Genomic DNA, 24,866 nt, shown 5'->3' with positions numbered 1-24,866 from the left:
GCTATGGATCCCCTTCCCTCCTACCATCAGACAGAAGGAGAGAGCTTAATGGACAAGGATGGATGGAGGGAGGTTCCTCCTCGGAGAGGTAAGCGAAAACCCTCACAATCCCTTCCTCCCTCCCAATTGCCCTTGAATAACAGGTACGAGGTCTTGGAAATTCAGGGCCAGGTGAATGGAGATGGTGAGGCAAATCTATCTAGTGAGTCACCCAGGGCTATTCACTCACCCACATACCTCAGAACTTCCCCAACCAAGAAGAAAAGAAGAGTAATTGTGGTGGGTGACTCCCTTCTGAGGGGAACAGAAGGGCCCATTTGTCGACCGGATCCACCCCACAGGGAGGTCTGCTGCCTGCCTGGGGCTTGGATTAGAGATGTTAAAAAGAAGCTCTCTGAACTGGTGCAGCCGTCTGACTACTATCCGCTGCTGGTTTTTCAGGTTGGCAGTGACGAAATTATTACGAGGAACATAAGGGCAATGAAGAGAGACTACAGGGCCCTGGGACGGCTGGTTAAAGGGTCTGGAGCGCAAGTGGTGTTTGCCTCCATACCTGTTGCAAGCGAGGGTGAAGGGATATATAAGAAGACTCTGCAGGTTAATGTATGGCTACGTGACTGGTGCCAAAGGCAGGGGTTTGGGTTTTTCAGTCACGGGCTGCTGTATGGGACACCTGGTTTGCTGGTGACAGGCGGGATACACCAGTCCCAGAGAAGAAAAAGGGTTTTGGGGCAGGAGTTAGCAGGGCTTATTGACAGGGCTTTAAACTAGTTAGGAAGGGGGGAGGGGATTTAACTGGGCCTGTTGGGGACAAGCCCAAGAGGAACATGCTAGGGATTGAAGGATGGCGGGCTAAGGAGGACTATCAATCTCTTGTTTCACTTGTGGGAAAGGATAGCTTTTTAGACCCTGTCCCGCAGGGGAAAAAGGGTACTAGGACTGGCTCCCTGAAATGCCTGTACACCAATGCACGCAGCATGGGGAATAAACAGGAGGAGTTAGAAGTCTGTGTGCGGGCTAAAGGTTATGATCTAGTGGCGATTACAGAGACATGGTGGGACAGTTCACATGACTGGAATGTGGTCATGGATGGCTATGTCCTTTTCAGGAAAGATAGGTCAGCAAAGCGAGGTGGTGGAGTTGCTCTTTACGTGAGAGAGCAACTAGAATGTATTGAGTTCTGTCCGGGGTCGGATGAGGAGCAAGTGGAATGTCTGTGGGTACGAATCAAGGGGCTGACTAGCACGGGTGATACAGTTGTGGGGGTCTATTACAGACCTCCTGATCAGGACGAAGGAGTTGATGAGGCTTTCTACAGGCAACTGGAAGTAGCCTCGCGACTACATGCCTTAGTCGTCGTGGGGGACTTTAACTACCCCGATATTTGCTGGAAGACTCACACAGCCAGTCATTCACAGTCTAGGAGGTTCCTCGAGTGCATTGATGATAATTTCTTAATGCAAATGGTGGACGTACCAACTAGGGGAGCAGCGCTGCTAGATTTAGTACTCGCCAACAAGGAGGGTTTGGTCGAAGTGGTGACGGTCAATGGCAGCCTTGGCTGCAGTGACCATGAGATGGTGGAGTTTAGGATCCTGTGTGGGAGGAATAGAATACCTAGCAAAGCCACAGTTCTGGATTTCCGAAGGGCCAACTTTGGCCTCTTCAGTCAACTGCTAAGGGAAGTCTCATGGGAAAGTGTACTAGGCGGTAAAGGGGCTCAAGATAGTTGGTTAGCATTCAAGGACCGCTTCTTCCAAGCTCAGGATCGGAGCGTCCCAATGAGTAGGAAGTCAAGTAAGGGATCTAGGAGACCGGCGTGGTTAAACAAGGAGCTGCTGGGCAAACTCAAGTGGAAAAGGAGAATCTATGGATTATGGAAGGAGGGGCTGGCCGCTTGGGAGGAATATAGGACAGTTGTTAGAGGATGTAGGGAGGCAATTAGGACAGCTAAGGCCTCCTTGGAACTCAATCTTGCTAGTCGGGTTAAAGACAATAGAAAGGGCTTCTTCAAATACATAGCAAATAAAACTAAAACAAGAGGCAATATAGGCCCACTGCTGAACGAAGTGGGTACCCTGGAGACAGAGGATATAAAGAAGGCAGAGGTGCTGAATGCCTTCTTTGCCTCTGTCTTTACTCCTGCAGACTCTCCCCAAGGGCCCCGGATTTCTATAGCCCCAGAAGGAGTCAGGACAAAGGAGGAGTTTGCTTTGGTAGATGAGGATTGGGTTAGGGATCAGCTATGCAAACTGGACATCTGTAAATCGATGGGTCCGGATGGAATGCACCCACGGGTGCTGAGGGAGCTGGCGGAGGTCATTGCTAGGCCACTTTCCATCATCTTTGGTAAGTCGTGGGAAACGGGCGAGGTGCCTGAGGATTGGCGGATGGCAAAGGTCACACCAATCTATAAGAAGGGCAAGAAGGAGGACCCGGGTAATTATAGACCGGTCAGCCTTACCTCCATCCCTGGAAAGATGATGGAACAACTTATTCTTGACTCCATCACTAGGCATATCAAGGATGAGGGGGTCATTAAGAACAGCCAACATGGTTTTATGAGGGGGAAGTCATGTATGACCAACCCTATAGCCTTCTATGAGGAAGTGACTAGGTGGAGGGATGATGGTAGAGCGGTAGATGTAGTTTTTCTTGATTTCAGTAAGGCATTTGATACTGTCTCCCACAGCATCCTCATAGATAAGCTAAGGAAGTGTGGGCTTGACGATCAAGTAGTGAGGTGGATCGAGAACTGGTTGAAAGGAAGAAGGCAGAGAGTTGTGGTCAATGGCGCAGAATCTAGCTGGAGGTCTGTGACTAGTGGAGTTCCTCAGGGGTCGGTGCTGGGACCGGTGCTGTTTAATATTTTCATCAATGACCTGGATGAGGGAACTGAGTGCACCCTCAGCAAGTTTGCTGATGACACAAAACTGGGAGGAGTGGCTGACACACCAGAGGACTGTGCTGCCATTCAGCGGGACCTGGACAGGCTGGAGAGTTGGGCGGGGAGAAACTTGATGAAATTTAACAAGGGCAAGTGTAGAGTCTTGCATCTGGGGAAGAACAACCCCATGTACCAGTACAGGTTGGGGGTTGACCTGCTGGAAAGTAGTGAACGGGAAAGGGACCTGGGGGTCCTGGTGGGTAGGAGGATGACCATGAGCCAGCAATGTGCTCTTGTGGCCAAGAAGGCAAATGGCATCTTAGGGTGCATTAGAAAGGGAGTGGTTAGTAGGTTAAGAGAGGTTCTCCTCCCCCTCTACTCAGCCTTGGTGAGGCCGCATCTGGAATATTGCGTCCAGTTCTGGGCCCCTCTGTTCAAGAAGGACAGGGAATTGCTTGAAGGAGTCCAGCGCAGAGCCACAAAGATGATTAAGGGAGTGGAACATCTCCCTTATGAGGAGAGGCTGAGGGAGCTGGGTCTCTTTAGCTTGGAGAAGAGGAGACTGAGGGGTGACCTCATCAATGTTTACAAATATGTAAAGGGTGGGTGTCAGGATGATGGAGCTAGGCTTTTTTCAGTGATATCCAGTGATAGGACAAGGGGCAATGGGTGTAAACTGGAACATAGGAAGTTCCACGTTAACATCAGGAAGAACTTCTTTACTGTAAGAGTGACAGAGCACTGGAACAGGTTGCCCAGGGGGGTTGTGGAGTCTCCTACACTGGAGATATTCAAGGCCCGCCTGGACAAGTTCCTGTGTGATGTACTGTAGGTTACCCTGCTCTTGCAGGGGGGTTGGACTAGATGATCTTTTTAGGTCCCTTCCAACCCTTGGGATTCTGTGATTCTGTGAGTTCCTGAGGACTGTGTGCTTGAATATGTTTTGGTGCTGCTTCTTTACTGGTTCTTTACAAGTTTACTTAGTTGCCTAATGAACTTTCCTGTGTTTGCCACAGGAATTCAATAAGAAAGCTTGTAACATAGCTAACAAGGTAGTTATTAAGAATATGAAATCTGAAATCACACATTACTATTTAGTGGTGAGGGAAAAAGAAATACCTTAATAAATCCCGTGAACATAACCAACCAAATAAAGAAAGTAAAGAAGAAAAAAAGACTGCACAATTTTTCTTCCTTGGATAGAGGAATGACAGTTCTTAGTGCACATTTTAAATGTTGAAATCTGACTTTTGGAAACAATTTTCATTTTTTTTAACCTCGTCATATTTAAAAACCTGTTTTCTTAGTTAATTTCATAACTAAGATGCTCCTTTTCTATTTCTGTAAACTGGGGAATTACAGACCAGTCAGTCTCGCCTCTGTGCCTGGTAAAATCATGGAGCACATTCTCCTGGACAGCGTGCTAAGGCACATGAAAAACAACAAGGTGGTTGGTGACACCCAGCATGGCTTCACTAAGGGGAAATCCTGCCTGAGCCGATTTGGTGGCCTTCTATGATGGGGCTACAGAATTGATGGATAAGGGTAAAGCAGTTGACGTCATCTACCTGGACTTGTGCAAAGCGTTTGACACTGTCCCACACGACATCCTTCTCTCTAAATTGGAGAGATATCAATTTGATGGATGGACCACTCAGTGGATAAAGAACTGGCTGGATGGCCACACACAAAGAGTTGTGGTCAATGGCTCGATGTCCGGCTGGAGACCGGTAACGAGTGGTGTCCCTCAGGGGTCGGTGTTGGGACTGGTCTTGTTTAACATCTTCATCGCTGACATGGACAGTGGGATTGAGTGTACCCTCAGCAAGTTTGCTGATGACACCAAGCTGTGTGGTTCGGTTGCTACGCTGGAGGGAAGGGATGCCATCCAGAGGGACCTTGACGCACTTGTGAGGTGGGCTGATGCCAACCTTATGAAGTTCAACCACAACAAGTGCAGGGTCCTACACCTGGGTCAGAGCAATCCCAGGCACAGCTACAGGTTGGGCAGAGAAGAGATTCAGAGCGGCCCTGCAGAGAAGGACTTGGGGGTGCTGGTCGATGAGAAAATGAACATGAGCCGGCTTCAGTGTGCTCTTGCAGCCCAGAAAGCCACCCGTATCCTGGGCTGCATCAAAAGGAGTGTGACCAACAGGTCGAAGGAGGTGATCCTGCCCCTCTACTCTGCTCTTGTGAGACCTCACCTGGAGTATTGTGTGCAGTTCTGGTGTCCTCAACATGAAAAGGACATGGAACTGTTGGAACAAGTCCAGAGGAGGGCCACGAGGATGATCAGGGGACTGGAGCACCTCCCGTATGAAGACAGGCTGAGGAAGTTGGGGCTGTTCAGGCTGGAGAAGAGAAGGCTGCGTGGGGACTTTATAGCAGCCTTCCAGTACCTGAAGGGGGCCTATAGGGATGCTGGGGAGGGACTCTTCGTCAGGGACTATAGTGACAGGACAAGGGGTAACGGGTTCAAACTTAAACAGGGGAAGTTTAAATTGGATATAAGGAGGAAATTCTTTCCTGTTAGGGTGGTGAGACACTGGAATCGGTTGCCCAGGGAGGTTGTGAGTGCTCCATCCCTGGTGGTGTTCAAGGCCAGGTTGGATGAAGCCTTGTGTGGGATGGTTTAGTGTGAGGTGTCCCTGTCCATGGCAGGGCGGTTGGAACCAGATGATCTTGAGGTCCTTTCTAACCCTAACTATTCTATGTTTCTCTGTTTTTATGTTTATTTCTGGTTGACTTATGCATAACTCTTTAGCAATTTTTAATTTACAATGTGTAAAGTAAGTTCTTTACAACTTGCATCCTAGGACATATAAGTTGCAGTGTGGCACTGGCATATAAAATTCCTGTTAGTAGCTTCTGCATTGTTCTTGCATTTAGATGAACAGGATTGTGAGAGAATGGAAAGATTTCAGGGTTGTGCCTGAAGTTCTTATGTAATTAACACTCAATGTTTAAGAAATCTGGAGTCAATAATTGGTCTTCAAATCTTGATAAAAAAGTTTTAGATTCCTGTTTCACTTACTCACCCAGCCATACTCACATCCTTGCCCGAAACCTGAGTAAATAATCAGGATTAAGTATAAACTTTGTTCAGTTAAAAACTGTGCTAGGGAAGCTACAGCATCTGGTAGTGTAATATTTGTTAATTTTGAAAGATTTCAAATAGAGTTTAATATTAAAGATATCAAAACATTTGATAAGCATCAGTATATGAAGATTCCATGTTACCTGACAATATCAGCTGAGTGTTTATGTGATCTGCCTTGCTTTCCTCCCTTCTGTTTCTGGAAACTGTGGTGCTGGGATTCTCCTCATTTCTCTGGATGTATGCTTTTCTCAATGAGAAATTCTGCTTTAGGAGGTCAGAATCACCATCTTTCAAAATGGAGAAGTAAAGGCACTTTAGGTACCTTCAGGAATTGTGTGTTTATTGAAGCATGCAGTATGAGTAATTTCCTTCTAGGTGTCTGTCTGCGTAAGGTTGTAACCAAGGCACTTGATCTAATTATTGGCATTTTAGTTAAAATCTGTATATGATTTTACATTTTTGTCCGCTGTGATCAAATGTGAAAACTTCGTAGGCAAAGTTGTCAGACCTGCCTTTTAAACTAGAGGAATTAAACCACTCATGGGATACTTAAAAACATAGCTTAAGTTTCGGTAAGTGTAGTAAAGCAAAATGTCGAGCTGTTTTTTATCTTGCCCATCAGAAATGAATCACAAACTTTGGAGGCAGGAAATAGAATCTAAGTCTGAAAATTTTGTCCTTAAGCTTTTTCACCTTTCATTTTATTGGGAATGGAATATTAGGAACATGGCAGAATGCACTCAGCAGATTGTGAAATAATGGTCAGTTACTGTGGATTCTGCCACAGAGCTCCTGTTAAAAGGATTCCTATGCTGTGTCTTGCTAATCTTGATTTTCTATTATATACCCAATAATAATAATAAAAAATATTTTCTGGCTAATGTCAGTTTCTTGGAGCGCTAGCTGTAAATTAACTTAAAAAAGAGATGATAGAAAGCTTTGCTGAATTGCTTATCCAAATTTGAATTATAAATAAATAGATCCGTTAGTAATAATTGAATTATTTTTTAAATATTAATTGCTTCTTTAGCATGTGAAAATAACAAGTCCATATCCGTCTATAAAGTCACCAGATGATCTTAACGCTGTTCCATATTTTTTTCAGCAGAGCAAATTACTTTTCATTTACAAGTTCTTAGAGAAATAATCGATGATAGAAAGTATTTTATACTTTTGTAATACTTGTCATGACAATGCTATTATTATGCTTGTTAAAATTTAATTAACACAAGATTTGATAGTATTTTAGGCAAATATATGGACAAATATAAGCAAATAACCTGTTTCTGAATATCAGGAGCTAAATAAAGCTGGATATTACCAAGTTAATGACGCTAAGATCATATTTGCATCTTTGGAAGCTGGTTGTATCTGACTTTCTAAGAAGTCAGCTGATACATTATAGCTGCTAATAAGAACTGATTTCTGGCCTAAATGCATGTAACTTATGTATAGAGTCTCCCTACCATAGTGGAAACAATCACCTATTTTTAATGATGATATAATTATGCTGTACAATCTACATTTTCACTTCATTTATGGAAAAAAAGGCCTCTAGCCTTCATAATTATGAGATATTTTAGTAGATGTGAATCAGATGAAAACTCAGATTGATGTCTGTTTCATACTGAGGAAAATAGCTCGGAGGGATACATAAATGGCTGCACATTGGGATTATGACTCTTGTGATATTTTTGGTGTGAACGTTGTACTGCTTCATAGTGGCATATTTTCGCAGAAATGGAAAGGAATATATGTTGTTGTCAGTACAAGTCTGAGTGAGCTCAAGTAAAGCAGACATGTTTTGTAAGAGGTTTCTAGAAGATGCAGTGATGAATTAAAGGCTCAATGCCATGTATTTCCAGAGTTACAGTTTACATGTAACTGAGTTACATGCTTAGATAAAATCAATAACACTTTCCCAAGAATAAATTAATGCATTTTCATAGTAGTTTTAAGATATTTATGACACCATGTAGAGACTGGATTATATATCAGGTCAGGTATGTCACTGTATTGTAAGAGAAGTCCAGTTCTTCCCCAGCATGAAAAGCTTCAGAGTACGGTTTTAGAAGATGCTTTTCTTGTGGTTTAGTCTTCATTTTCAATGAAAATTTTCCATTTGTCTGTTCCAAATATGAAGTAAAACAGGCTTTAAAAAAAGGCAAGCCATTTCCGTGCTTTCATAAATATCTAATATTTTTAGTCCTTTCAAAGCTGGGAAAATCACTAATGCAATTCATAAGTTCACCAATTTTAAAAAGCAAATTAAAAATTAAAAAACATGAGATTATGCAAAATAGATTAATAAGATTTGGATCCTGTGTACTTTGCAGCGTAGGGTTGACTACAGCATGTGATACTGAAAGAATGAAGAGAAAGGCCTGAGCTGCTTTTCAAAGTTCCTAGCAACATTTCTGTCTGTATTTTATCTCTTTGCTAAGCTATAGTGTCAGTCTAGGCAGAATTGACCCCTCAGGTAGTTGACATTTTCACATTCCAAAATTCTGTATCTTATTTGGTCTCTCCCTGGCTGTTATAAGATATGGCAACTTTTCAAAAAATGTGCTCAAACCCATACATTCTCCTGTGTCTTGTGCATCACTAAAACTGGGAATGAAGACACTTTTACCAAAATGTATTGGAAAAATGGAGGCCATAGATCACATTTAAGGTGACATATAAAGACTTCTGTAGCTGACAGAGAGCAAGAAGTCCAGCAGGTCACTGAGTGATAATGTGAGTTAATGTCAATGACAAGACCATGAGTGTTGAACCACCTCAACTTCTCTGTTTCATAGAAAATGAGATGAATACTCTGTGTGTGCACAGAATGTTATCAGTTAGCCACATTTGTAAGTCATTTTTGTAAAATGTTAAATTTTCTTTGAAGAACATTCTTAGAGGAGTAAAATGGACAGAAATGTTGATATCAGACAGCTGAGTCTGATATCAACAACAGGCCAGGAAGTGGTTTCCTTGCAGATACTCGTCTTGCACAACTGATTTCTAGCAATAGAGCCTTACCAGTGAGCACCTATTACTACCTTTCATTTAAAAGGTGCGGTTTGTGAATGGGTGCTATACCAAGATATATTTTTTAACACAGAATTCCAAACAATCTGGTTTAGAGCAATCTTTGGTGAAAAAGCCTGTTAAATACATAAGGAACCTAATGGAGCATCAGCATTCAATGGAATTCTTGATTTCTTTTTCTTCCTATCTTTCTGATAGTGCTGTCAAAATCCAGCACCTCTTTGTGTCATCATCCATTCGAAGCCAGTTTCTAATTTGATTTCCTAGTCAAATCTCATGGAGTTCCACTGAAATATATATTTTTAAATTTTATTTTAAATGGAATCTTAGCTCTGGCCTCTGGTGTTCTTTTCTAGGGATAAAGTCATTCTGATTCCAGCAGTAAACTAGATGTGTTCCCTGTCAAAAAGGCAAAGGGTGACGGTACCATCTCACGGTTATAAAGTTAGGTTCTGCCTGTAACACTGTCTAAAACATGTTATGGCTTGCTAGATTTTTTTTGGAATTGTCTAAATGCACCTTCAAAGTCCCAAGAACTTGGGATAAGAAATAACCGTTTCAGTGGGAATGGAAAGTTACATGATCAATTCACTCATTTTCCTTAAACATGTTTGCTGCTGATACTGAACTCAGCATCCTTATGTGATTTCAGATTTCTCCTCTCATGTATTTTTATTCCATTAACCTATTCAGTTTTGCAGAGCAGTTATTTTAAGATATGCTAGTATTATATTCCAGTATTGCTATCTTAGTGTCTCCATTAGAGAACATCCTGGGAAGAGGGACTTGGACCAGTGCATTAAGTGACTTTAAGAAGAGAAAGTATTTGACATGGAATCTAAAATCTAAAGTATATTGGAGAAGGATACTGGATATGCTGTTTTAAATTTTTACTTCAAATCTGTTATCCTAGTTCAGTCATGTTTTGCTGTATTCTCTTCCTAGTTGTTTAGAGTTGTTATAATCAGACTTATTTTGGATGACTTTTTTGATGTGGCTTTATGACTAGTTTGTTGTAGAAATAAAAATACCTGGAAGAGGATTGCATCTTTGTATGAGTCTTATGCTGTAATTAACAAAATATTTCTTTTCCGTCTGCATTGAATTATTATTATATTAATGATTCAATAACTCTGCTGCTTTGTTGGTATTATGTTATGTTTTACCCAGCTGAATATGTTGTTAAGAAGGAAATAATACTGGCAGAGTAATTGCTTAGACTATATTTAATCATACTTCACACCACAAAGTCATGTGTCAAAACTGCAAGTAATGATCCTGGTTTTTGTTTCCTGGGTATGTAGTTAGTCAGCCTTAAGTTAATGTAATCTGTCAGTTCAAGTAGAGGTGTGGTTAAAGGTTTACTTTTGATCATGAAGAACAGAGGAAACATGACTTTACTTTCAGAAAATATGTACACAAATATGTATTTTATAAGCAAATGTAGAAAACAGAGAGCATTTCTGAAATATCACTCTGGACAGTAATATGCTAAAGTGAAGATGAACACAGAAAAATGCATTCTAGTTGTTTATAGCTTTCTTGCATGATTTTGTGATTTAGCATTTTCAGTAGTGATTTTAAGCAAGGCTTTGGTGTTAAACTTACTAGTATGTTGTGTTTTGTGGTTTCTTTTTGTTTGTTGGTGGGGTTTTTTATTTGGTGGGGGGGGTGTGGGGGTTGGGGGGTAGGCTGTGTATGGAGTGGGTGGCATTAAACTTAAGTAGAAGAATTGAGTTTGGAATCCCAAGAAGACATCACGGATATCAGAGAAGGGAGAAGTTGATTCTTTCTTTTGAAAGCATAAATTTACAGAAACTTTTCTGTATTGTCATGTAGGCATGGTTACTCAGGCAATATGCTGTACAAATTTAACGGTAAGTAATGAACAGGATTATTACAGCCAGAAATTGGTATTTGTGGTTTGTAGCTCAAAGATGACTGTGGATTAATGACTTAAGGACCAGCTACAGAAAAAACAAACCCAAGAAGCAGAAATAAGACACTTAGAATATTGCAGGTAGAATTAGTATTTAAGGATGGACTCATACAAACCATGCACCTGCATATTTTAGTTTACTTTTATTTAAATCTTGTCTCAGTTATAATTGCTCAGTAAACTCAATGTCATTGTTCAGCACTTAATGTTGAGTCGGAAGAGCCCAGTTGTGTCTTAGTAAGAAAGGGAAACTTCTGTCAAAGTAGAAATACTGGTATTTGGGGATTACAGTGAGAAAGTGGAAATTGTTTAAGAAGGTGTGGTGGGTACTTTCTTAGCAAAAAAAAAAAAAGCAGAATTTGGCAGACGGATGCTTTTCCTCTTTTCTGGATTAAATTTCTTATGGACCAGCCCATCACTATTTATGAGTTACTGAAGTATTACTGTGCAGTGTAGCTCAGTCGATGTTACTGTTTCGTAGTAAGAACAAAAAATGGATGGAATGGAAGTACATTTTATATATATTTATATTTATAGTTACAACTATAGTTAAATTTATTTAATCTTACTAGTATCCTAGCTTACAGCTTTTAAAAATGTGGCAGCCAACATTTGAATGAACAAATGTTCTGAACTCCTGATCAAATGTCATTTGCCTTTCTGACTTGTTTTGCATTGTTTTATGGCTTACGGTTTTATTATGGTTTCAGAAATGCAGTGGCCTTTGAACTGTAAAAATCACAAACCTAATTCTGTTTAGGAAGGACATGACTGAAATGGAGAACTGTAAACAACAGAATCCAGTTCAAGATTGTTTTCTTTAGAAGTTTGGTACTCTGAATGACATAGTGGCAGGGGGTTCCTGCAGTGGCAGGGGGCTTGGACTGAATAATCCCTTTGAACCCTATCAATTCTGTGAGTCTGTGATAATGGTTATGCAAACTTCCCAGAAGTCCTAAGCAAATTCTAATATTAAAAAAAGTGTTTTCAGCTGCAGTAAAAACCAGCAGCCTTTGATGGCCTTGTTACAAATGCTGATCAGGAGGGAGTGGATAGGGTAAGGAATTTTGCACTACTTCATTTTGCATTGTCTCTGAGTGTGCTGCGTTTTATACTGGTGACAATCACAGCCTTTCAGTCTGGCAGGGCAAGATCCTTCCACATATGTGGTGGGTTTTATGTGTGGTGTGTTTCTTTTCTTAATTGCATGTTTCTAGATAAATGTTAACAATTTTCTAAAATTATTTTTAGCTTTAGATCCGGCTAAAGATCCATGTTTAAAGATGAAATGTAGTCGCCATAAGGTCTGTGTTGCACAGGATCAACAAACTGCTGTTTGCATTAGTCACCGAAGGCTTACGCACAGGTAAATACTTTAAAAGTTAATCCTATAGACTTTTTATAGCATTCATGACTTGACTATAAACCATAAACACACTATAATTAGTTTGGTTATTAAACAACATATGAACAGAGTAAGAGTGGATTTTAGAAGTAATTATGTATGCATGATTTGATTAGACTGTTCAATATTTGATTTTTTTTTTGATAGGCTGGTAAACTAGAGGGTGTACATATTTAAACATCAGAAGTTGCTGATACAAATACATTTAAGGGAATACCTACTGTGTCATTACCAAATGAATATAATGATTATGATAATGTTCTGCTGCTGTATAGTACTTTGACTTCGTCACTTATATTAAGCTAGAGAACTCAAAACTGCCTGTTAAAGTGCAGGTAACAGCCTATTGCAATGTAAGCTGGTTTTTTGCATGTTCAGGTTTTGTAGGTTTTTGTTTTTTCTTTCTTGTTTCTTTCTCATTTCTTTCTCTTATATGAATTCGAGCAGTTTGTCCATTCTTTGCATTCTGGACTGTTTCAATATGAGGAACAAATACATGATAAAGTTATTCCAGAATCCAAATGCAGATTATTATTTTTTTTTTTAATAACAGTTCCAGCTGCTCTGTTTATGTAGTTCTTAGAGTAGCAAAATATGAATGTATTTCTGTGGCTTATCTGGGGCAGAAAGTTTTGTATGTAGGGACCAGAATCATATGCTTAGTTGAGGTCATGAGATTGTTGAGGAGATGGAGTCAAGTTGCAGTTTTAACGTGAGGTTCATTTTTTGCACTTCAGAAAGGCTAAACTTCAATAACTTGATTGAAATAAGTGTGTGTTAAAGTGCTTAACTCAGTAGGGGCTGAAAAGAGCTAAGTGAAATAAAAGACTTTCTTTTCTGATGTAGGAGGATCGTTTCAAGCTTTTTAGACAGCCAGTAGTTTTATGAATAATATAAGGAATGTTCTTCTGAGTCTGTAGTTGTGTTAAATACACTCATATGTAGCTTTTCAAACAGGCAGGATAGTACAAAGTGAAAGGAAAGGTTTAAACTGTTATTGATCTGCAGTTGCAGTTAATTAACAAAAAAGCTCTGCATTATTTGAAGAGCTAAACTGTTTATATCAAACAGTCTCCATGTAGAGCTAGACATTTTGGTTTGATAGAGTATTGTATAAGGTGCAAGAATTATTAGCAGATAGAGTGAGGTAGTCTAGTGTCAACCGTATGTGAACTGTCAGGGGAATATGTCAGAGTCAGCTGTGAACAGAGTACGCAATTTCTGAGAGGTATCACATACATCCATTGAAAACAGTTAAAAAAATGATATCTCCAAGTTAAGTGTACATGTAAGGACTGAAAACTTTTTTAGACTAGGTGAAGCTGCATACAGTGGTCAAATTAATAAATGTATTGAGATTTGTCTTCGTATCTGTATTGTTCCTCCCACAGTCCTGGCACTGTTTTAGAAAGGTAGTATTTTAAGAGGCAAAGGTTGTCTGGATATAATGCAATCTCATAATGGAAAGCTTTGGCATCACAGCAGCTTGGTGATTGCAGTAAGTACTGCAAGTCTGATCTTGTAAGCCAGGTGAAGCAATTCTCTTTTTAACTGTCCTGAGCCAGGACAGTCATTTTCCAACCTTAGATCTCCCTGTTCCCCTATATGATCAGGTTCAAGGAGCAATCAGTTGCTTTGTGCTTTCTTTCTAAAGAGGCTTTCTTCATGCAGTCTCTGCCCTTTCTGTAGTATGATGGGATAAGAGTATGGTTTGCATATTCACAAGCAGTCGTGTCTGCTGGTGCCTTTACCGCTATTAATTTTTTTTAGCCCAAGATTTTGTTCCTTCACTCATACCTACAATTTGCATATTGATTTTCACCAGAGCCATCAGTTTTTCCAAGTTCCCAAAGGACAAGTCCACTCATTTATAAGTCTTGGTAAAAATTAAATGAGAAAGGCTAAGTTATCAACGGTCAGGTTATCTACCTGTATTCATTTTTAATACATCAGTTGTGTGTATTCAATCTGTTGGGAATAAATCTCTAGAAAACTTTATCCCAGTAATTTTTCCTTTCGGCTTCATCTCTGTCTGTGTGCATGTGGTATTCTTTAATGGTTGGATAATTTTTATTCTTTTTATTAAAGAAAAGCGGTTGGGGATGTCTTCTGGAAAAAATAAAGTGAGACCTTTTCACGTGTTACTGGGAACTCTTCAAACTATTAATAAAAAACCTGCCCATAGATTTCCCTTTGGGCATATTTGCTGTATAGATCCATCCATGGATGTTGCAGAGATTATTCCCAAGACTCTTGCAGAGGAAAAGTAATTTAAAGCGTGTGAACTGATACAGTGGCAAAATTATCCTGAAAAGACAGGGAAGAGGTGGTGCTGTATTCCTCCAAGATAACTAAAAGGTTGTGGGCACCTTTGGGCTATGCTATGGAAAAAAAGCATGAAATACAGTTACAGAATCATAGAATAGTTAGGGTTGGAAAGGACCTTAAGATCATCTAGTTTCAACCCCCCTGCCATGGGCAGGGACACCTCACACTAAACCATGCCACCCAAGGCTCTGTCCAACCTGGCCTTGAACACTGCCAGGGATGGAGCATTCACAACTTCCTTGAGCAACCCATTCAAGTGCCTCACAGTAAAGGACTTCTTCCTTAGCTAAATAGATTATTCTGTAGTGTCATCAAGTTGAAATTCTCAGATTTACAGTTAAATTCTCTGTTATTAGAAGCAGCATTTGCAAGCAGCCCTATTACCTTGTTCATAAATTTCTGTATATAAAACCTGTCACTCTTTGAAGTAATAACATAGAGAGTTACTTATCAATGAAGGCTGATAATTGTATCAAATGGAGAATCACTTTAGTGGTGTGTGGTTTTTTTGTTTTGTGGGGTTTTTTTTGTTTGTTTTGTTTTGTTTTTTTTAGAAAAATATTTAGAGAAAAACCTCTCAGGTGTGGACATTCTGTTATTCCCTCCATGGTGTCCAGGGTGTTCTTAGACATTTTTGTGTCTGTACAGTCCAATTTCCAAACTGTTGTAGCCTTGTATGGATTGCTGAGAGTACCTCAGTACCATGGAATGAAGCATGCAATCAGTGGATATCCCAACTATATCTAAAGCTGTTAGTGATGTGATATGACATGTTCTCAATAGGACTAGATAATGTGACAGAGCACTATTGATGAGATGATTCTGCATGTACTTTCCTAAGTATTAAAACTTGTGTTAGTTCACAGGGATCTTAGCTTTGTGCTCTTGCTGCAGCATGTTTGTCTTCGTGTGGGTTCAGTTTCCATGGCAGCAGAGATCATGGTTTCCCCTCAGTCCTGAGGTACTGCACACAAGGCTCATTTCCTTTTCTGGGAGACTGCCAGGATGGCCAGTCCTCTTCTAGCATGCTTCTGCAGTGCCACAGCATCCTGATGCAAGAGCTTCCTCTATGTACTCTCCTTGAAAGACTGAACAGTAGACATAAATGTTGTAGTTTATTGGTCATGAGATTAGTTTGGAGTACTAGAGCTTTAGAAGGTGTGGGGGCATGGTTAGAAGTGCCAGATTTTTTTTGGCAGCAGGTAGTTGCGTTTGATTCTCTGCTAGCTATAACTGTATTGGAAGCTGTGTTCTGTGTGCTATGCTCTTATCTGTGTCTTAGGAAAGAAAGAGGAAATACATGCAGGATATGCATTAATGTTACTTATCCAAGTACTTCCACGTGGATTGCTGTGGAGAGTAGCTATCTGCAATAGGATGCATGATAAATAATTCAAAGTCTGGTGTAAAATAGAATTCTTCATTGATTCTTTGAAACTCTGGAGGTTGATATTAACTTTTGCTTGGTTGTTTACCATCCCTTTGTGCTTTCCAATTATTTTTATTGGTTAAGTGATAGGCTTTATGGGGAAAAAAAGAAACCTATAAAGTGTACACATAGTAATGGAATGCTTTTGGAGTATACCTCATTCAGATACAAATACAACTCGCAGAATATCAGAATACAAAATTGCCAATACTGTGATGCAGTGATGTGAATGTTATGGTGACAAGCAGGATTTTTATCATGCTAATAGAAATCTGTCTACTCGTTTTAGTTTTCAATCATGTCACTTTCAGGAGTAATTCAAATACTTGAATCTCCTGTACTGAGAATCTGTGGGAACTATGAGTTCACCCCTCTAAGCTTGGAGAAGAGGAAAAAAGTTAAGTGAATGCTCAGCTAGAAGAGAATTGGACAGGAACTGAAAAGGGTGAGTCAAAGGAGAAGGACTGTAGGTGGCAATGGATATTTCAGAATACTTGCAGTAGAATATGTGCGCTTTGCATGTGCAGAGCAGCAGGTGGGAAAGATATACCCTTAAATCACCGACTTGTGGTTGCCACTTTGAACAAAGAAAGAATTTGAGGTGACACCATGACACGTAGGAACTCATTAAAGCCACAGAAAGCTGGTAGCTAACTAGGCTCGTAAAAGTGGAGGAGTTACTCCAGCAGCAATCTATTGTAGGTTTGCATGATAAGTCCTGATAAATAGTCTGTTAATGTAATCTTAGATTTGGAACAGGCAATTATAATTTGAAGTGACACATCATGTAATTTGCTCGAAGAATAAAATTCTGTGAATTGTAGGCTGCTGTAGTAAACTAAGTAGTGTATAGGTGAAGTTCTAAGCAAGTAGGGTAGCTGCAGGTAAAGAGCAGGATTCTAGAAAACTTAAAAAAACGGGGCAGAGTTGCCACCCCGCAGAGTGGCAGAGAATTTTAATGTGAGCATAACAGTAAACATGGGATAATAGCTGTGCTTTCAGTTGGTTTGCTTCTACTGGAGTTTTATTTTTTTTCAGTACTGCGTGTTTGTCAAGACAAACATGAATTGAAGGTGAAAGAAAGAGAGGTGGAGGGGGGAAAGCATCTGTTGGCTTCAAATGTTTCTCCTTGCTTTTATCTCAAACCAGCTGCAGGAGAAAATTTACAAATGAGATAAATTCAGCTGAGATCCAGTTATTATGCAGTCCATTCCAAGGCTCGGCTGCTTACTGCAAGAAACTGTTGAAATGATGACTTGCTCAGTAACATTTAGAAATGTGTTTCGTGTATAAGCTCTGAAAATGAGGAAATTGCAAGACAGTTTTGGGCCAAAAAACATGTCCCGAGTAAATCTAAGTATCTGATATATTATAAGCTAGTGACTAACATTGTACTTACTGATTCTAGTGGAATCTAATACAACAGTCTCTTTTTCCATGAGTAAAAAAAAATGTACTGTGTAAAATTGATTGGATACATTAAATCAATCAATGCTTGGATGCATTAAGTTATCAATGCGTTAAATGTGTGTGCGGTTTTCCTAGGTAAATGTAGATCTGTCTCTTTTATGAATCCCCCACCATACGTAATGTCCCCTGTCCCCATTGTGAAGGTCTTGCTGTGCTTTTTATGTTTGTTTGTTGTTTTGTTGGGGTTTTTTTCTTATGTGAAATGTGCAAGTCAACACAACAGTTCTCCACTGTGGGAGAAATAGATTGCACTTTTCTCTCTGCTGTGTTATTTTCATAGCATGTTAAGATGGAATAGAATGTTTGAAGACCAACAGCTATTATTTCTGTAAGGACCTCAAACTTTGTATTGAATTTCTCACACTCTCCAATAATTTATTCTTAGGTTTCAGATTACAATTACTATGGCTTCCTAATTCAGGTATTACAGATCCAGTTTTTATTTCACATGCTAGGTACAGGAAATCTCTAGAGTTATTTAGAAATAAGTGATCATTCCTTTTGTAACACAGCTTATGATTTATTTTCTTTTTTATGGATTACAGTCCCTTCTTTGTCTTGTTTTTGCACTGCTCTTTTTTCTTTATGGTTACAGTCCATACCTGTGTCATTTTGACAATTTAGGGAAGGTGTTCATAAGAGGAACAGAATTGCCTTACCATAGACGTATGCAGCTTTTTGGATCTTTTTTATGAGTAACTGATTTCCAATAAATATTAGCTAAGCAAAAGATTGATATTTTATTATAATACATGTTAATTTTAATAATTATAAACTAAAAATATTATTAAAAATAACTCATTTTGTTAAAGTTGAAGGTACGAAAGGTGACTTAATGGTAAAAGCATTTCAGTTACAGATTGTCATTTACCTGGAAAATGGCAAGAATTCACTAGTAATGGATAGAGAGCCATAACGAGCACTTTACTAAGTTAAGACAACGAAACAAAAAGTTGTAATTGCTCTTTTTTTATTAGAGCTTCAGAAGGCAGGGTCCAGGGAAGTGTGCAGACTGGACCTCTGTGAAATGTGAAGCTGGGTAGGATGTGAGCAATATAGAGGCCCTAATGATACAGAATTCACTGTATTAAGATAGTGAAAGTGTGTTGCTGGTACTATCTAGGTGAAATGGGTCCTCTGCTGTTTCTTCAGGGTTCTAGGAATGTCCCTAAGCTTGTGTGGAGGAGTAACAAAAAAAAATTAAACTGCTTGTGGGTGCAGACCTGAAGTTACAATGACTTCACTATTAAAGCATGTCAAAGAGTGTCAGTTTACTATACACTCACAGAATAGCAAAATGTTTTATCACTTAATCGATCTAATTTACTAAGGTAGGTTAGTTGCATGGTGTGATTTTTTGTGCTAGCACTTAATCTTCCTATAACTTCCTTTAGGCTTTTGAGTTAAATGACATTTCCAAGTGCTGATTTGGTTCAAATCATTGGTCATCTAGTCCATTCTCTTGCCTTGGACTCCTTCCCTTTTACAGTGTTTTTAAAGAATGTGGAAAACTAGTCTAAATACTGGATTATGAGGAGCTTGTCCCTAGGTATGTTCACTGTAGTATTATAACATGAGGAAAATGTTCCATCTCAGCTTTGAAATGGTGAGTGTTGGGTCCTGAAGCATGAGATGGGTTAACCTTTTCCTGTTATAGATGTGACAGAAGTCTGGAGTAAATTTCAAGTGCTGCAAAACTGTGTCACTGATTCCATTGTGAAAGCAAACCTGAACTTCTGCTTCCATGATGTGGTACTGCATGGCTGAGATTGTGCTCCCAAGCATAAAAGGCATCCATATCTAAGTATGAGAGGCCTATTTGATAAGAAAAATGCACACTTACATGCATACATTCACATGTGTGCATTTTTTTCTGTTCATATCATATGGACATGTGTATCCAAGATTTCCAAAACCTCATACTTTGAAATATGAGAGATTTTACTATTGCTCTCACTTTACAATTAAAGAAAGAGGGTTTTCAATTTAGACTTGCTACCACTAAGTCTTTGATCTAGGAAAAAAAAAAAAAAAAAGAAACAAAAGCTGTTAATTGCAAATCTTCTTTGTTAAAAAAAGAAAATTAAAAAAAAAAAAAGTAGTTGTATTAAGTAGTCCATGCAGTTTTGAAGGCGACACTGTTAGAACTGATCTGGAAGATGTTGTATTTGATTAGAATCCAAAATAGCTTTGCACTCATTTGATTAGAAAAAAAACAGAGGAGAAGGAGCAGTAGAGCTTTGTAGCTATGCTGTATCTTTAGGTGCTGCAACATTTTATTATAAGGTCAACTAAAGACTTAAGAAAAAAAAAAATTGGAGCAAAACAAAGGATTTGCTCTGGGCAGATTGTGTGGAAGTTGCAAACACCACTATTTAGGATGTCATCGTTTCACATTATAATGCTGCTTAAGAAGGCCAGCTGGTGCAGTTAAGTCCCTTATTGGAAATTTTACTCTGATTCATTACTGTGATTTGTAGTTGTACACAGAAACACTTAATCATTCTTATGCTCCAAGCTCTATTGAATCTACTGAAGGCTTTCTGGTTCTCTGCATAATTTGTGCTGCCAGTATGCCAGCTTGGCAGTGTTTCAAGCTTGTTGCATTATCTATGTTTGTTTGCACAGGAAGTGATGCTGCACGTAGGCTGAATTTACAGTAATTCTTTTGTAATAAGCTAATGAGCAGCACTACTTCATTCACAATACTAACATTATATAGCTTTGATTAGTCCAATTATTCTGTAACTATGCCATTGTGACCATACTTGCACTTTGCAGAGTACTGGAAAGGAAATTTGCTTAGCCATAGCTTAATTGAGCTTGTTGAGAAAAAAATTTGGACTTTTATGTGCTTAAAAAAGAGGTGAAAATGTGAATATTTATGAGATATCTGTATGCTCTATGAATTAATTTATTAAAGGAAAAAAGTAAAGCTTTTTTTTACTGTTGTTTCATTTTGTTGGGAAGGAAAAAAGGTTTTACATATGTTGCAAAGGCCTCTTTTTCCTTGGTGGGTGTTTCTCCCATTCATTTTAGTGGGAGTTATGGATACATAGCTAGAGGAAAATAGAATCCTCTAATGGCATTCATTCTCTCTCTGTAACTTCTGCCAACAGTGACAGAAGATACATATGTAGATTGCAAGAATGTGTATTGCAGTACCAGTGTTGTCCATATCAGCATTAATATTTCTTAAGGTTGTAACTTACCCATACAATATTTATACTTTTTGCAGACAAACTTCAAAACTCAAAAATTGCTGTCCTTCCAAAAAGAAAAAAAAATAAACCCCATCCCTCCCCAGCCCAGCCTGTGTCTGTAGAAATAGAATTTTTAGTTTTTTTTTTCCCCTTGGTATGTAATATATGTTTTGTAGGAGATCAAAGCAAACTTGAAATAAGAGACCCAAGTAGAACTTATTCTGTTTATTAGCAGAACAGGTATTTTCACTATACTTTCCCCATTCGAAGTCCATGATACACCTAGTTTTAAGGAAAATAAGGACTCCTACTTTAGACTAACACAGGTGGACTTAAGTTAGTAAGTCCTGGACCTCCTCATATTTTACCAGCTCCAGTACTCTTGTTCAATTCTTAGTGGCCTGTAGGAGTGACAGGGTGCACTGGATAATCAGTTGGCATCATGAGTTTTTCAGTGATCATGAGTGTCCTACTTTCCACATCTGCAATGAGATTATAAACTAGGATTGGGATTCTTTTGCAGGAAAATGGAGGCTGATTTGGTGTATTTCTTTCTGGTTTACTGCCAGTTGCTGAAGGTACACCCAGTTCTACTACCTCCTAAAAGGCAGTAAATCAGGGCACTTCTGTTAAAAAACGCAGGAAAGAATTAGGAAATGTGATGTGTGATCTAGGAAAGTACTGCTGTTAGAGTGTAAAACTTGACTAAACCCTGGAGAATTCTAATGTGCTTCCCTTTAACAAAAAATGGTTTGTGAGCTTTTCTGATTTTGTATTGTTTTAAAATGGTCTTTTTCCTTACAGTATTTATGAGAGTCTACAACTTAGAAAGGCTGCCTTTTTGTTAACAAAAGCAAGAACAGTGATGAAGATAGTGCTTATAAATAATTTCTCTGTCCCTAATTGTGAAGTTGTGATTGTAGTCCATAAGAATAAGATTCATTGTGGACTATTGTAAACATAGAAATAATAGAAAAGTATAAGAATAAAGTCTTTGACTATCCCTTTATCAGAAAAAAACATGAAAAATGAATTCAGGAACCACTCCTTACAAATATCTATCTAAAGTAAAGCTTGCCATTTGTTTTTGTAGTGCTTGAAAAATTAGCTGTCAGTATCAGTTTTCAGAGTGCTTTATTAGAATACATTATCAATTGTAAAATAGCTGATGCAAACATTTGCAATTAATTGCTGCTTAATTTGGAAAGTGTTGGTGGGTTGTGGGTTTGGGTTTTTGTGCACGTCTTTTGGTGCTAAAATACCTTAATGCTGGGTAATGGAAAAGAATTAAACTTCAGGATGTGTATATGCGAGGGGGTTCTTTTACAGGTTTTTAAATTTGGATCAGGTTATAATTAGGTGCTTTTATTACTGTCTAGCATAAATATAATGCATTTCATTTCATGTGAGGTTCTTGCTTCATAATTTGTGTTTATAGGATCAGAATGCATCTGTTGTTTTGTTCACTTATCAGTGGTGAGAAAACTCTCTAAGTATGAGAAATGGAGTAGGACTAGTATTTAGGGAAGAGAAATCATTCTTCTAATTTCCATTCGTGTAAAACAATGCATTTAAGGTTTCCAGTGATGGAAAATACATTAATTGCAGCAGATGGAGATGTTTGTCATTGTAGAGTGAAGTATGTCCATATACTGGTACTTTACAATAAAATGTACTACTGCTTTTGGAAATCAAATAGTGTACTTATAACAGCAAAGGTATGTCAGCAGTCAGTAAATGTTCGTCTTTGTTACTTGGTCAGTTATATAAGGGGGTACTGTGTCTGTTTGGTAGTGCTTTTGTATTTCTCTTTCATTTAAAATCAAATGCCAAAACCCTTTTCATGTGTCCAGATTGTCAGAATTAGGCTTGCTTTATAGAATGCTGTAGTCTGATCCAAGAGAACAGTAATATACTTACACGTATGTCTTCTTGCACAGACCACTGTATATTCTATATCAGATTCTTAGTGCCTAAAAAAGAAATAAAAAAAGTTTTTTGCCATTTTATGTCTTTACCTAAATATTAAAATATTTATACAAATACTTTTCCTAAAACTCTTAAGCAACTTCTGTAGCAGTAGTAGTAACAATAAGAACAAATGCTTATGATTACAATACAGTTAAGTCTGGATTTAAAGCTTCCTGAATCTGTGGGAACCACTGCCTTAGTTCAGGCAGTATCAGTACAGATGTTTTGGAGATGCTTTGGGTTTATTGTACATGTACAGACAATCCACACAATGTGTCACACTGTAGATTCTGTGTCTGGAAGTCTCAGACAAATGCTCAATTTTTGTCTAGACAAAGCTTCTGGGTGAGGAAAAGAAGAGGTCATACTTGAGGAAATCTGCACTCACTGTAGCCATGACTCCGGCATGATCTGATTCAATTCCCTTGAGGGAGACTTCCCTTGAGGGAAGTACAAACCTTCAATATATATCTACTACTAAACTAGTTCATGGCATCTAAGGATCAAGCCATCCAAAGTTATCTTCTTAGAGAATATGCAGTAATCAACATGTAATTTTTTTCACTGAGATTTCATGTGATTTAATCCTTTATGCTGTGCATGGCAACATCATTTATCTATTCTGCTTTCTAATTCCTACTCTTTCTACCTGAAGCGTAGATTATTTTAATGCAGAGACCAAAATATAAAAACTGCTCTAAAATGCAACCATTTCAGTCTTCGAAATCTTGCCTCTGGGAAAGGTGTTTCGCAGAGGAATATGCCTAGGTAGATTTTTTCTTGTAAGAGAATGTCAAAAGTTAAAGTAGGTAACGTTATTGTAATTCAGGGGTTGCTCTATTTCTTGATCAGCTCAAGATCCAGGCACATAAATATTTCTGAAAATACTGGCATGCATGAGGTAGCAGATTGAAGAAACCTGTTGTATTTTGATGTGACCCTACTGCCACAGAGCTCTTGGTCAGCATTGTGGTTAAAATGAAAGTTTACATGTGTGTGGAGAGCTAAAAAAGTCCTCTAAGCTAGCATACAGTTAAGACAGCTAATTTTTCTGATGTGGCAAAATTGTTCTTGGAAATAGAGGTGTAACTTTTGCCTGTGGTCACTGTCCTATCAAGCTTTTGCTATAGCTGCTGTCTCAAAGAAGGTGCTTTATTGGATCAGCAGACTGGACCAATCAGATACCACAATTCACTTCCTTGCTAAAGCTATTCAGATACCAGAAGACAGTTATTTTATATTTGCTTGAGCATATAAAGACTACAATAAAAATAAATATTGAGCTAAACTATGAATTGCAGATGAGAAAAATAGCACTGGAAAATGTAGCATTGCCTGCTCTCGGTATTTCTACAAGCAAAAAAATCATGCTTTTAGGCAAATTATTAAATGCTTTCTGTGCCCCGCAGTGGGGGCAAAAAATAACTTCTTTCCATTTATCTCTCAATAGATTACTTTTACCTTCCCCCATGTGACCACAGTCCTTTTGTTACTTTTATCACATTGCAATCTTAGAACTTCAAAGCTGGATTTGTGGTTGATCTTTTAAAGCAAAGTATTTGGAAACGTGTTCAGCTCTGAGGCTGAAGTGAGTGATGAACTCATAATTTTGCAGAATCATTACTTTAAAGATGATATTAGGCAGCTAAATTAGGATAAAAGTCGTGTTTTGATATGCGGAATACCAGGGGTGCACAGCTGGGGCCTCAGCAAGAGCCCCAGTTGTATGAAGAGGGAGGCCTTATAGGAGCAACTTAGCAAAAGCTGAAGCCTGAATTATCTTTTTTTTTTCTTCTTTTTTCACTCCAGTTTTTCTGAACGTTTTGAATTAATTACTAAATATTTAGGGGATTTTCCAAACTGTATGATGCAGAATGAAGTCAAAGTTTAAACCAAATGCTTAAAGCAGAAACACATTTCTCTTGGTGTTACCGTCATGTAAATACTTATTATTGCTCTTTTACCTTTCATAGCATGTTTTTGTTTCCTTAAAATTTGTTCTCTTGATATTTTTCCTGTAGTTTTCTTTACTGTTCTTTCTCTTCAACAATAATGCAGAGTTGAATTTTTATGTATTACTTTGCTGATTCACAGTACT

The 24,866-nt window shown here is 38.7% G+C and overlaps 1 protein-coding gene across 4 annotated transcripts in view; it reads left to right on the top strand.

The window, feature by feature from the left end:
- Window positions 1-24,866, top strand: part of SPOCK3 (SPARC (osteonectin), cwcv and kazal like domains proteoglycan 3) — a 195,737-nt gene that overhangs the window by 85,769 nt on the left and 85,102 nt on the right. For all 4 annotated transcript variants that reach the window (XM_065694123.1, XM_065694107.1, XM_065694122.1 and 1 more), the window contains exon 4: window positions 12,214-12,328. In XM_065694123.1, coding sequence (XP_065550195.1) covers window positions 12,214-12,328 — 115 coding nt within the window. The remainder of the gene's footprint in view (window positions 1-12,213; window positions 12,329-24,866) is intronic.

Source organism: Lathamus discolor, chromosome 1 (assembly GCF_037157495.1).
Source record: "Lathamus discolor isolate bLatDis1 chromosome 1, bLatDis1.hap1, whole genome shotgun sequence".
In the NCBI taxonomy this organism is placed as follows: Eukaryota; Metazoa; Chordata; class Aves; order Psittaciformes; family Psittacidae; genus Lathamus; species Lathamus discolor.
Note: the sequence above shows the minus strand (reverse complement) of the source record. Positions and strands in the feature narration are given on the sequence as shown.